General features: G+C 44.9%; 1 protein-coding gene across 1 annotated transcript in view; it reads left to right on the forward strand.

Annotated features, from left to right (window-relative positions):
* The window catches only part of LOC126291441 (endothelin-converting enzyme homolog), a 278,593-nt gene that overhangs the window by 117,226 nt on the left and 147,895 nt on the right, over window positions 1-13,472 (forward strand). Inside the window, exon 11 of the mRNA XM_049984955.1 lies at window positions 2,598-2,715. Coding sequence (XP_049840912.1) covers window positions 2,598-2,715 — 118 coding nt within the window. The remainder of the gene's footprint in view (window positions 1-2,597; window positions 2,716-13,472) is intronic.

The following is a 13,472-nucleotide window of genomic DNA, read 5'->3' on the forward strand; positions in this document are numbered from 1 at the left end:
GCTGCACGAAGCAAACAGGGTAACGTACTGCTGCTCCGGCCTTGTCAGGGCATACAGATCTCAATCGCCACTTGCTCTCAGCTGCACCTATATAGACCTCCGTAGATTGTCAAAGTCTGCTCAGAGTCAGATCAATTCTGATTGCTTTATCAACATTTTTAGGGCCAAAGTACTTGACTCACTTCTGCTACCTAGGATGCTTGTCCATTGTTCTCTTAACCCAACTGTTGGTTGTTTACTGCATTCAATCAATAACTATAATTTATATCTGTTTTCCTTTTAAAAAGTAGATGTTGTTAGTAAATTTTACTACATTCTCAATCATTTAATATAGCCAGCACCACAGGTCAAGTTTCATTCTGCTTTCCATGCCAGGATACATTCATTGTGGCGTCCTTGCCACGATGACTTACATATATTATAGTAATCTTAAGTATGCCGCTTTCTCTTTCTCTTCATCTGCAGCTTGTGAAGTCCGCATGTATAACTGAACAATCTGTGTGTGTTTTCTGGCGATTCTGATGAGAAACTGAACTGTTCTCAGTGTATTCATAGTGAATCCTACTCTCGCTATACCACTTTCAGCTGCTGTTAATCTGTTAATATTACCCTGTAATCGTCTGACCAGAGATCCTTGCCTTTTTTCCATTTCATTTAACAGAGCCCAAATAAATGTAGACTGAGCCCCAGCATACCCCTTTCAGATTTTCTAGCTTCCCTACGACGCTGAAACTTCTCACATTCCATGCCCAGCTCGTAGAACATTACCCTTTCATTAATTATTCAGTCTTTTTCTCGTGGTCATCTCCCACTTGGCAGCCTCCTCTCAGAGATCCCAAGGGGGGACTAGTCCGTAATCTTTTGCCAAAGCATTGATGGAGAGATCATCATGACACTTTCTCAATTACAGGCCACCTGTCCTATTGAGACACCACATGTGGATTTAAAGCAGTGGTTGCCACTGCCGCTTGCATCCTCATGTCGTAGATCATTGTTGATTCTTATGCTTTTTAGGGACAGTTTCCCCACCCTGAACCTCTGTCTGCTCCTCCGCTCTCTTTACCAATGCCATTGACAGAATGAGGGTGACTTCTTATGCTCGCAGTCTTTTTTTACTGAATTGACCGCCGCTGATGACGATTTTTATTCAGAATTTAAGCAGCGGTGAAGTACGAACTCTTGACGACTTTTTAGATGTGTTATTTACTACACTACTGGTCATTAAAATTGCTACACGAAAAAGAAATGCGGATGATACACGGGTATTCATTCGACAATTATATTATACTAGATCTGACATGTGATTACATTTTCACGCAATTTCGGTGCATATATCCTGAGAAATCAGTACCCAGAACAACCATCTCTAGCCATAATAACGGTCTTGATACACCTGGGCATTGAGTCAAACAGAGCTTGGATGGCGTTTACAGGTACAGCTGCCCATGGAGCTTCAACAGGATACCACAGTTCATCTAGAGCAGTGACTGGCGTATTGTGACGAGCCAGTTGCTCGGCAACCATTGGCCAGACGATTTCAAATGGTGAGAGATATGGAGAATGTGCTGGCCAGGGCAGCAGTCGAACATTTTCTCTATCCAGAAAGGCCTGTACGAGACCTGCAACATGCGGTCGTGCATTATCCTGCTGAACAGTAGGGCTTCGCAGGGATTGAATGAAGGGTAGAGCCACGGGTCGTAACACATCTGAAATGTAACGTCCACTGTTCAAAGTGCTGTCAATGCGAACAACAGGTGACTAAGACGTGTAACCAATGGCACCCCATACCATCACGCCGGGTGATACGCAGGTATGGCGATGACGAATACACGCTTCCAATGTTCGTTCACCGCGATTTCGCCAAACACGGACAGAACCTGGATTCATCCGAAAAAATGAAGTTTTGCCATTCGTGCACCCAGGTTCGTCGTTGAGTACACCATCGCAGGCGCTCCTGTCTGTGATGCTCGGTCTCCGAGCTGTTAGTCCATGCTGCTGCAAACGTCGTCGAACTGTTCGTGCAGATAGTTGTTGTCTTGCAAACGCCCCCATCTGTTGACGCAAAGATCGAGACGTGGCTGCACGATCCGTTACAGCCATGCGGATAAGATGCCTGTCATCTCGACTGCTAGTGATACGAGGCCGTCGGGATCCAGCACGGCGTTCCGTATTACCCTCCTGAACCCACAGATTCCAAATTCTGTTAACAGTCATTGGATTTCTACCAACGCGAGCAGCAATGTCGCGATACGATAAACCGCAATCGCGACAGACTACAATTCGACCTTTATCAAAGGCGGAAACTTGATGGTACGCATTTCTCCTCCTTACACGAGGCATGGCAACAACTTTTCACCAGGCAACGCCGGTCAACAGTATGAGAAATCGGTTGGGAAGTTTCCTCATGTCAGCACTTTGTAGGTGTCGCCATCAGCGCCAACCCTGTGTGAATGCTCTTAAAAGCTAATCATTTGCATATCACAGCATCTTCTTTCTGTCTGTAGCACATCTTCGTGGTGTAACACTTTTAATGGCCAGTAGTGTACTCCTGGTACCTACAGTGACAGGTGTCTGTGAGCCGTGGCTCGGTGTTGCAGGGACTTCGCTGTGGTGGCAGGTGTTCCGCGTGCTGTCTCCACACACGGACCGCGCCATGCGCCAGCTCAAGCACAACTACCTGGAGGCGTCGCTGGGCATCCAGTTCCGGCAGGCCAGGTGCGTAAAGCGCGCTCCCATCGCACCCAGAGTGAATTTTCACTCTGTTGTTGATAATTCTTCCGGGTTATATGGCCGTGGTTCATGGAGTTCTTCTATTCCTAACGTTTCGTCCAATACGACGTTGGACATCCTCAGAGGTATTGAGTCCTGCCAACAGTCGGCAGGACTCAGCAGGACCAGTCATGCCTCTGAGGATATCCAACGTCGTATTGGACGAAACGTTAGGAATAGAAGAACTCCATGGACCACAGCCGTCTAACCCGGAAGAATTATCAACAACAGTACCATCCGGTCGTGGAAGCCTTCATTGTATGACGTCTCACTCTGTTTCGGAGTGTGCGTTGATCTGAAACTTCCTGGCCAATTGAAACATCGTATCGGACCTTTGTCTTTCGCGCCTCATGACCCATCCCCACAGCTGTAATTCCGCCAGTACCTCTTTTCCTACTTTCCTAATTTTCCGGAAGCTGTCATGCATACCTTGTGGGACTAACACTCCTGAACGGGAGGATATTGCCGAGACATGGCTTAACCACAGTTTAGTCCCGTAAGGTATGCTTAAGAACTTCTGTGATATTTGGAAGATAGGAGAAGATGTACTGACGGGAATAAGGATATGACGACTAGCAGTGCAGCGAACCTCGACAGCCCAATCGGGGGAGCACTTCGCACCTAAGGTCAAAGTCCCAGGTACGAGTCATGGATCGGCACACAGTTTTAGTTACTGAGGAAGTTTCAGTATAATTTTACTTTATCTCGAAGTAATATTGAAATTTATTCCTGATTTCCAACCTAATTGTAATAGGTATCGACGCTTGAAGTTAACTGATATATGGAAAATCTGTTGCTGGATCGTGACACAAACCCGGGATCCAACCAGAGTACCTCCGAATGGAGCGTCACCGTACAGACGTGCAATCCCGATCTCCGCTACGGAGGCAGTAGGACTAAATGGGCGTCATGACTGGTCACAGTATTGTTTAACTCACAGGAAGGCGTCGCAGATATTCTGAAAAATCTGAAACTATGAAATGTTGAAAGATCAATTGCCCCACACAATTCTAATGTTGCACTCCAGAATGGATCCGGACGATATACCTTTTTTGAAGTTTCTATCCAACGAGCCCTTAGCCAAGCAGTCCAGCTCATGGCCAGTATGCCATGCGTATGTTTACGTGACGTACCGCTGAAGCAGCTGAAGGCAAGGCACTATTCAGGCAGTGTGAAGTAACGCTCTGTAACTCCAAAGCTCCACAACGCATCTCCAATTGTCAAACGTCGCAGAAAGGCCCGAGCGCGACGACTCTGAATGATTATTCACCCACTAGGATGTCCGAAGTAATTCTGGCGAGTCCAATGAACAAGAGCAAGTTTTTTCATCCACCTACAACCAGCGCATCATAAGAATGGGGTCCACTGCTTAAAGAACTGGCTTTCCGAGATCACATTCAAATTCAATCACGCTGCCATCCTGTCCGTATGATCAGTACCAGAGACAGTGACTGTAATCTGAGTTTCAGTGAACGACAAGCTGATCGATGATGATCTGCCTGCCACATGCTTGATCATTTCACTGCTGTGATGCAGCCGCAGGCGTGGTCTGCCGTTGCAGGCTACTTGACAGATGAGGAGACATCTGGTGTGCCTCCAACCCCCAACCTACTGAGGGTCATTCGTGAATTATCTGTAAGCTGCCAACCCCACACAGCCCAGGCATGGCGCATCCGCTCAGCTTCCTAGTCATCCTTTGAGTATCTGCTTCAGTCTTGGTGACTGGGAGACCAAGGTCTGTCCTACACGAGGTCTGTAGTCCTGGACGGCCTGGATGGCTACACTCGTCTAACAGTACGACGGGCCGTCGACGAGAACGCTGACGTGCAAATCCGCCGCCGTGTCCCGCACGAAACGTCCAATGACCGACAGCGGATTTTCATCTATCTACTGCGGTCTTGCATACCATCCACTGACCTCAGACACCAATGTCACCAACTGCTGACGAGCCATATCAGTGGTTTCTTCCGATAAGCGCTGAGCCGCACACACTGCACGACGCTACGAGGCGGCTGCATCAGCCTGTGGACTCATCCTGGCAAATAAATGTAACACCAGATATCACTCCGTTCCTGTCGTCTCCGGTGTGTAGAACGAGACCACTCCCATAGCACCACTTGCCTCCCTGACCCATAACGGCCTTCGCCAACTCGGCCATGTTTTGGGAATCGAGTAATAGGCTACAGTCCACCATGTATCTCTCCCCTAGGTATCGCAAAGAAAAGTTTAGATTAATTAAAGCGAGAAAACAACATTTAGGCATTCATTCTTCTGGCGCCCCTTGTACATATTCAACGGTAGGGAACCTAATGTGACAGTGGTTCCCAACCTGAAGGCAACTACCCCCCTGAGTGGTAAAATGAAATTTTGTCAGGGATAGAAACTAAACGATTCGATTCTGTTCCAGTCACGAAACTAAATTATTTTCAGAATATAATTACTACTATTACAATTTTGTTACACTCTAATACAGATTATATAACTTATCAATAATTACTTTTTCTCAATTAGTACCGTTAAGCTAGTGGAGGTTACAGGTTCCTCACATAGTCCACCCACTGCATCCATATGTTTTGCTCTGTCCCATACATCGCTGAAAATAAAAGTAAGAAATATACGTGACAAATGATAAATATCTCAAGAAAATATCTTCTCCAAGTTGTAGGTAGTACCTGCAGTAGTCAAGAAGTTGCTTCGTTACTCGCTTCGAAACAGATAAATGAATTAATTGACAGCACGACACAGCAGTATCTGCCTAAGGACTACTATAGTGCCGTACACAGATTATTTGTTTTTTATTTGAGCTTCTATGAACTGCGTGGTAACAACCAATTTCATTTTCGTGTCTAGGTCTTGTTCTTGTTCCAGCTTTGACTTCCTGCAAGTATATTCTGAGCCCACCAAGCAGTGTCTGTTAATGATCTTCGGACAAAGGTTTCTCCGTCTTTTGGACGTTGATGCCATTTTAAAACCTTGGTAGTTGTCCACCAGTGTTCTAAATTGGTTCCTGTTAGGAATTTCTCTCTCTGAGATACCAATCTGCCTAAAATCTTTTTCATATTCTCCGAACCATGTCGACCTTATTTTCTTTTACTGGGTGAAACTCCATATTCTTTTCGTTAGTCGGTCACCGTCCATCCTCATGAGATGACCGTAAAATAACAATCGTTTCTTCTTAATGGATGCTACGATGGGTTCTGTCTTGCTGCACAAGTCCTCATTTGCTCTCATTCACCACTGTCCATCAACCCTTCTATTACTTAGGAGTTTCTTTAATATCCTTTGCTCCCGCTTCTCGAGCCGCTCAGCTTCACCTTGTCTATTCATGGTCAAAGTTTCTGACGCATGTAATCCCTCAGATTTTACAATTGCATTATAATGTCGGAACTTGGTTCCTATACTCATAGACTTTTTGTTATTCTTTGTCAGTTGGTGTGCCTGGTCTAATTTCCTCATCCTGACATTCTCCTGGATGACTTCGCCGAGATACCTGAAATTTTTAACTCGTCCCAGTTTTCTCAGATTGGTGATCATCTATTCAGGTCCATCACAGTTGTTCGTCATATATTTTATCTTTTGAATATAAATCTGGAGTCCAACTTTTTCAGCAATTACTGACAGCCTATTGATCTTGTTGACTTCTGACCCTACGTTGTTAGCAAAAATGACCAGGACATTCGCAAAGGCCAAGCAGTCAATGTACGCCCCTTTGTTCTTAGGACTAAGCCTCAACCGCTCTTGATTTGTTTCTTGTTGAGCTAACAACTATCTCCACTCTCCAATGACCTTTTCTTCGTCGTAATCCCCCCCCCTCCCCCCCTAAATTTTATTTTTGACGCGGTGTTAGTGAGAGTTTGTTCGATCAGTTTACTTGATGTATCATCCACCCCAAACTCTTCCAAAATATTCATTAATGCCTCTCGGTCGATGGAGTCATATGCCTTCTGAAAATCAACAAACACGACCACGAAGTTCTTTCCTCCATTTTTAATTTTTATTATTTATTTTCTTTCTCCTGATGATGTTCTTCTGGTTAAAGATCTATTCTGTGCAAGAACGGCCGTTTCGGAAACCAGCTTCATATTCCCCAATCACTTGATCATGATGACCTTCTGTTCTGCATTGCTTTGCAGAGAATCTTATATGGAACAGATACTAATGAGATGCCCCTATAGTTATTGACATCCTTTTTATCGCCATTTTTGTGTATATGATGAATTAAAGCTGACTGCCATTCAGTTGGTATCATCCCAGTTCTCCAGATCTCCTCATAAAGTTGGACTAGTTCACCTGAAGTTTCATTATTTGCCAGCTTGAGTAGCTCCGCCATGGTGAATTCTCTCCAGCTGCCTTATTATTCTTAAGGTTGTTGATGATCTCTTTGATCTCCTCTTTACCAGGTGGAGATGAGTCGGGTAGTTTGTGGATGGGGATACATACAGGAATCTTTCTTTCGGTTCATCACAATTAAGTAGGTTTCAAAAATAACGAGACTTGATCGTGCCGTTTTCTTTGTTGGTCAGGCCGAGCTTTCCATTTCTCTAAAACAAAGACTAGGGGTTTGTTATCCTTTGAAATTCTTCTTGAACGTCTGACAGAAGTCTCTGGGATTATTTTTCCGGAAATCCTGATCGATCTGTTGTAACTGCTGTTTCTCATGCAATCGCTTAGCCCTCCGAACTTCACGGAATACATCAAAATCTTCAGGTTTCCTGGCAGAGTTCCACTGTTTCCAGGCATTTGTTCTTTGGGCCATCACCTCATCACAAACTACATTCCACCATCTACACTTTCTCTTTATAGCTGTTAGGATTGCAGTATTGGCTGCTTGTTGGACTTGGAGGCGATGTCCGTCCATTAATGAGATTCTAATGTCAGTTGCTGGTTGTATTGTTCCAATACGTTCCGATAGCTTTTGAGTTCCACAACGTCATGTTTATGGATTTCATTTACGGTATTCACGGCCTCACTGAGAGGGACGAAATTCATTTTGAGCTTGGAGAGGTATGATCCGAGTCAAAGTGGGCACCTATCTGTACTTTAACATTCATTCTGCTCTGCTAGAGATTGCTACAAGATCAATCTGCTTCTCTCCATACACATTCCCTGGTGATCGCCAAGTCTTCTGTTTATTGGCTTGTGGTTCAAATGGCTCTGAGCACTATGGGACTCAACTGCTGTGGTCATCAGTCCCCTAGAACTTAGAACTACTTAAACCTAACTAACCTAAGGACATCACACACATCCATGCCCGAGGCAGGATTCGAACCTGCGACCGTAGCGGTCGCACGGTTCCGGACTGCGCGTATTGGCTTGTGTTTGTAATATGTTGACATTATCTTGAAGGATCGACGCAGATTGACCACTTCTGTTAGTCATCTTGTGATCAGGATACTTTCTATTTATTGATCTGAATTGCGTTTCTATTCCCAGCTGAGCGTTACAGTCACCTAGTAGGATCTTTATGTTCTTGGGTGGTATATTCTGTAGCTGTTCTTCAACAAGGCCCCAGAACTATACAACTTTCTCGGGATTACGTCTGTTGTCTTCATTGATTCGTGCATACGTATTGATCAGTGTGTATCCTGCGTTACCACAGTTGAGAGTTAGGATAAGAAGTCTCTCAGAAGGGGTGAAGAACTCCTCGACTGAACTGACAACCTTCTTACGAACAAGAAAAACTGTGCCAAGTACAGGCATGTTCTTACCTATTTTGACTGCCCTATTGCCTTTAAAAATCCTGTAATCTTCAATGTTCATTGTGTCTTAACCTAGATATCTGGTTTCTTCAATGGCTAAGATGAATATGTCACGTTTGTCCATCATCATCGTCAACTCTTAGCGTTTTCCAACTTTCAATAGAGAATTGACATTCACAGTCCCAAAATTCTGTTTTGTCTTGAATTTTGCAGGCAAAGTCGTGTCTTCAAAGCATGTAGGTTCAGGCTCCCCAGAATCCATACGCCTGATAGCCCTCCTAAGAGTGGTTGATTGCCTCAAAGTGTTTGTAAAGAGGTGTTACTCCTCTACCACTATCCCCTTGGTCTGGCTTGTGACAGACAGAGCTGGCTCTGGCGGGGTTGATGTAAACAGTGTTATTATTATTACTATTAATATTACTATTACGATAGGGGAAGCACTTTTGTTAAAAGTGTCTACTCTTACTGTGGACAGTTAGGAGTTGTGGGTAGCATTTGCGAAGCATCTCGAATTCCTTCGTCATTCGTTTTCTCTCTCTCTTTCTCTTTGCCTCTCCGTCTCTCTCTGTCTCTCTCTCTCTCTCTCTCTCTCTCTCTCTCTCTCGCTCTCTATCTCTCTCTCATACACCCTCTCTCTCTCTCTCTCTCTCTCTCTCTCTCTCTCTCTCTCACACACACACACACACACACACACACACAGTTAGGTGGTAGAATTGGTGATAATGTGGGGGAGGGGGAGGGACAACAGACAGCAGGTGGAGGGTGGGGGGTGTGGGCGAGGTACTAGCTAATTTATAATGGCACTCAGGAGCAATGGTCTAAGAAAGGTTGGGAACCGCCGTAATATGCACAAGGAAGCACCCTCTGCCTGGTAGTTCACAATACGGTTCTACATCGGTAGATGTAGATTTCTAGAGATTGTAGCACTTAGTTTCCAGAGCGGGTGCAAAAGACATGTCCTCACTATGAAAATTTTTGCTTAAACATCTAAATTAATCCTCCAATTACAGATATTAATTGTAAATCACCAAAGTAGTTAGTCACCTCATAAAAAATCTCTCTCATTTCTATCATCATCGCATGGGGTGCGATACTGATAGCGCATTTATTTCAGCAAATGGAAAGGGTGCAAATAAGATCGAGAAAAATGTAGACTTTCACGGCCGGAAATATCATGTCCATTATCCCATCCGGGATGTTATGCCGTGGTCGGTTGACGAATTTTGTCTCAATTCCCAAAGTTTCGTCTCCGACTGCGGGAGACATCTTCAAAGGGGTCCGTAGGTCGATGGAAGATCCAACACACCCGCTGGCTCGCTACTGACTGCCGCTAAATTCCGTGTCCGCGCGCTCCCGCGCCGCGGTGTGACGTCACGTGTTTTGCAAACGCCAGTGCAATTGGCCGCTGTCCGTCGCCGTCGATCGCCGTTGCCATCACCCAGTAGTGGACGGGTGGTACACATCTTCTATAACACCGTCATCCATATACCGTTTAATTTCACGGCCTCCTCCTTTCGGTTGAAATTATTAGGGTGTTTAGCGATTTCGATTGCCTCCCTGTAGAGCCTTTCGTAGTATCCGCTTGTGGCCGCTAGTACTTGCGTCTCCTCGAAACGAATATTGTGGTTCCCTGGCTGGAAAGCATGCTCCGCAACAGCTTTCACCTTGTCTACAATTTCCCTTGTGCTCTTCCAAACGTTTAGAAACAGTTCTTTTAGTGGTACCCACATAAACATCACCACAGCTGCATGGGATCCTAAACACTCCAGCTTTTTCCAAAGGTTTGCGAGCGTCCTTGGCAGGCTTAAGGTATTCCTGTATCTTCCTGGTGGGCTTGTAAATTCCGCTTTGTCCAGATCCTCCCTATTCTTTCCGTTACATTTTTAACAAACGGCAGGAAAACCTTAGATCTAAGGTTTTCAAAACACGTGACGTCAAACACGGAATTTATCGGCAGTTAGTAGCGAGGCAGTGGGTGTGTTTGACCTTCCATCGACCTATGGAACCCCTTGAAGATGTCTCCCGCAGTCGAAACGTTGGGAACTGAGACAAAATTCATCAACCGACAACGGCATAACAGCCCGGATAATTATAATGGACAAGATCGATAAAGCTGCATCGAAAGACTCAGGCCGGTAAAAATGGCGCTAATTCTGAGTCATCAAGCGGAGGGATCACTACAGTCCCATTGACTGGCGCTGAGGCCCCGAACACAATACGCCTCCGTTGCCTTCGCCGCTACCTGTCCGCGTTCTGCGTTCTGTAATCTTTTGAGGATGCTCACTATTGGTTTGGATTACCGAAGGATCGGGGACGGTTATTGCAGATTAACCCACTTTTGTTGGTACCTGGAGATAAGTGGCGCAGGCCTTGGGTCAACGGACAGCTCACATCTTTTGGGAATGCTCGCTGTTGGCTTGGATTACAGAAGCATCAGGGACAGCTATTGCAGATTAGCCAACTTGTGTTGGTGCCTGAAGATATGTGGTGTGGGCCTTGGTCAACGGAAAGCTATCTTTTGGGGTGTTTGCTGTTGGATTGGATTACGGAAGGATCGGCGACGGTTACTGTAGATTAGCCCACTTGCGTTGGTACCTGTAGATAAGTGGTGTGGGCCTTGGTTAACAGAAGCTCGCATCGCGAGGCTGTAAAGCCACCAGCATATTATTTTTTTTTGTGTGTGTGTCTCCAAAGTGCTACCATCCATGTGGCTGGACTCTTGGGGTGTGAGGGTAAATAGCTCAAGTTTTATCTTGAGTAGTCTTAATTAAGAGATATATATATATATATATATATATATATATATATATATATATACGTGTGTGTGTGTGTGTGTGTGTGTGTGTGTGTGTGTGTGTGTGTGTGTGTGTCTGTGTGTGTCTGTGTGTGTGTGTGTGTGTGTGTGTGTGTGTAGGTGTGTATATAAAGTCTTCACACAGCTTCATCATGGAAGACCCTCCATGATGGCTCACAATACCTTGATCTTATGCCTCCATGCATTTACCACAGAGCCGACACTCTCAAGAGCCTGGATGTCGAAAGTAATGCTTAAACCTTCTTGAGAATGTTCATAATGGACATCCGATTCTACTCCCTGAGGAGCGGCATGTCAAGTTCGTTGTGCAGATCCTGGATGCGGGACCAACGAGGTGCCTGGAGTAAGCCCCGAAAGCACCCGTTATGGACTATCTGGAGGAGGCGTAAGGAAGAGAGGCAAACTGTGCCCGAAGTCGAGCAGCCACAAAGAAGCGCCGGGAGGATTGTTGCAGAATAAAGGCGGAGTTTTGTCCTGGTCCATAATTCTCTAGACTTAGAGCTAGCGTTTGACAATGTTGACAGGGGTAAAATACAGGGAGCGAAAGGCTATTTACAATTTGTACAGAAAGCAGACGGCAGTTATAGGAGTCGAGAGACATAAAAGGGAAGCAGCGGTTCGGAAGGGAGTGAGACAGGGTTGTAGCCTCTCCCCGATGTTATTCAATCTGTATATTGAGCAGGCAAAAGAAAAATTCGGAGTAGGTATTAAAATAGATGGAGAAGAAACAAAAACTTTGAGGTTTGCCGATGACATTGTAATTCTGTCGGAAACAGTAAAGGACTTGGAAGCGCGGTTGAATGGAATGGACAGTGTCTTGAAAGGAGGATGCAAGATGAACATCAACAAAATCAAAACGAGGATGATGGAATGTAGCTGAATTAAATCGGGTGATGCTGCGGGAATTAGATTAGGAAATGAGACACTTAAAGTAGTAAATGAGTCTTGCTATTTGGGGGTTAAAATAACTGATGATGGTCGAAATAGAGAGGATATAAAATGTAGACTGGCAATATCAAGAAAAGCGTTTCAGAAGAAGAGAAATTTGTTAACATCGAGTATAGATTTAAGTGTCAGGAAGCCGTTTCTGAAAGTATTTGTGTGGAGTGTAGTCATGTATGGAAGTGAAACATGGACGATAAAAAGTTTAGACAAGAAGAGAATAGAAGCTTTCGAAATGTGGTGCTACAGAAGAATGCTGAAGATTAGATGGATAGATCACATAACTAATGAGGTGGTATTGGGTATTGAATAGAATTGGGGGGAAGAGGAGTTTGTGGCAAAACTTAACAACAAGAAGGGACCGGTTGGTAGGACATGTTCTGAGGCATCAAGGGATCACAAATTTAGCATTGGAGGGCAGTGTGGAGGGTAAAAATCGTAGAGGGAGACCAAGAGATGAATACACCAAGCAGATTCAGAAGGACGTAGGTTGCAGTAGGTACTGGGAGATGAAGAAGCTTGCACAGGATAGAGTAGCATGGAGAGCTGCATCAAACCAGTCTCAGGACTGAAGACCACAAGAACAATCATAATATTGTGCTGGCCAGTGTAGGATAGATCTGATGGACAAGGTGTAGCAGCTATATTCGTTTCTCCAGTACATGTGTATTAAAAGTAGTTTGTTATTAAGAATAATACCAAATATTAAACTCTGTCTGTCCAGTTCAGTGGAGAATCAGGCGATCGTGGAGATCAGGGCGTCGTAGTGCAAACATCACCACCTTCGTCTTTTTTGCATTGAGTTTAATGCAGTTTTGCGCCGCCATTGTTGAGTTAATGACGGCGTTGAATCGTCGGCTACTCTTAAGCAAAGCAAGCATCACTCGCGGGAGAACTGGAAGGTCGTCAACATAGAAGACAAAGAGAATCGGCGACTAACCCGATCCCTGTGGGATGCCTTCCGAAACGTGAGACTGGAGCATTGTCCTTCTATCTTCACTGTTATCTTCTCTTCCTCTCCTGAAGAATGCCGATGATGGACTTAATGCAGTGGTCCCGAAAGACGTAAAGGTCACACAATTTGCTGATCAGTTTGTCACGTGAGATCCGGTCGTATGCTTCTCTACATCCAAAAAAATGGTGGCAGTGTAACTAGACATAAACATGTTATAAATGATAATTTCTGAGACCCATAGAGGTTGTACTTCCGCCAAAAGCTGAGGTTATAATGCGGAATGATCCGGCCT

This window comes from Schistocerca gregaria, chromosome 9 (genome assembly GCF_023897955.1).
Source record: "Schistocerca gregaria isolate iqSchGreg1 chromosome 9, iqSchGreg1.2, whole genome shotgun sequence".
Classification (NCBI taxonomy): domain Eukaryota; kingdom Metazoa; phylum Arthropoda; class Insecta; order Orthoptera; family Acrididae; genus Schistocerca; species Schistocerca gregaria.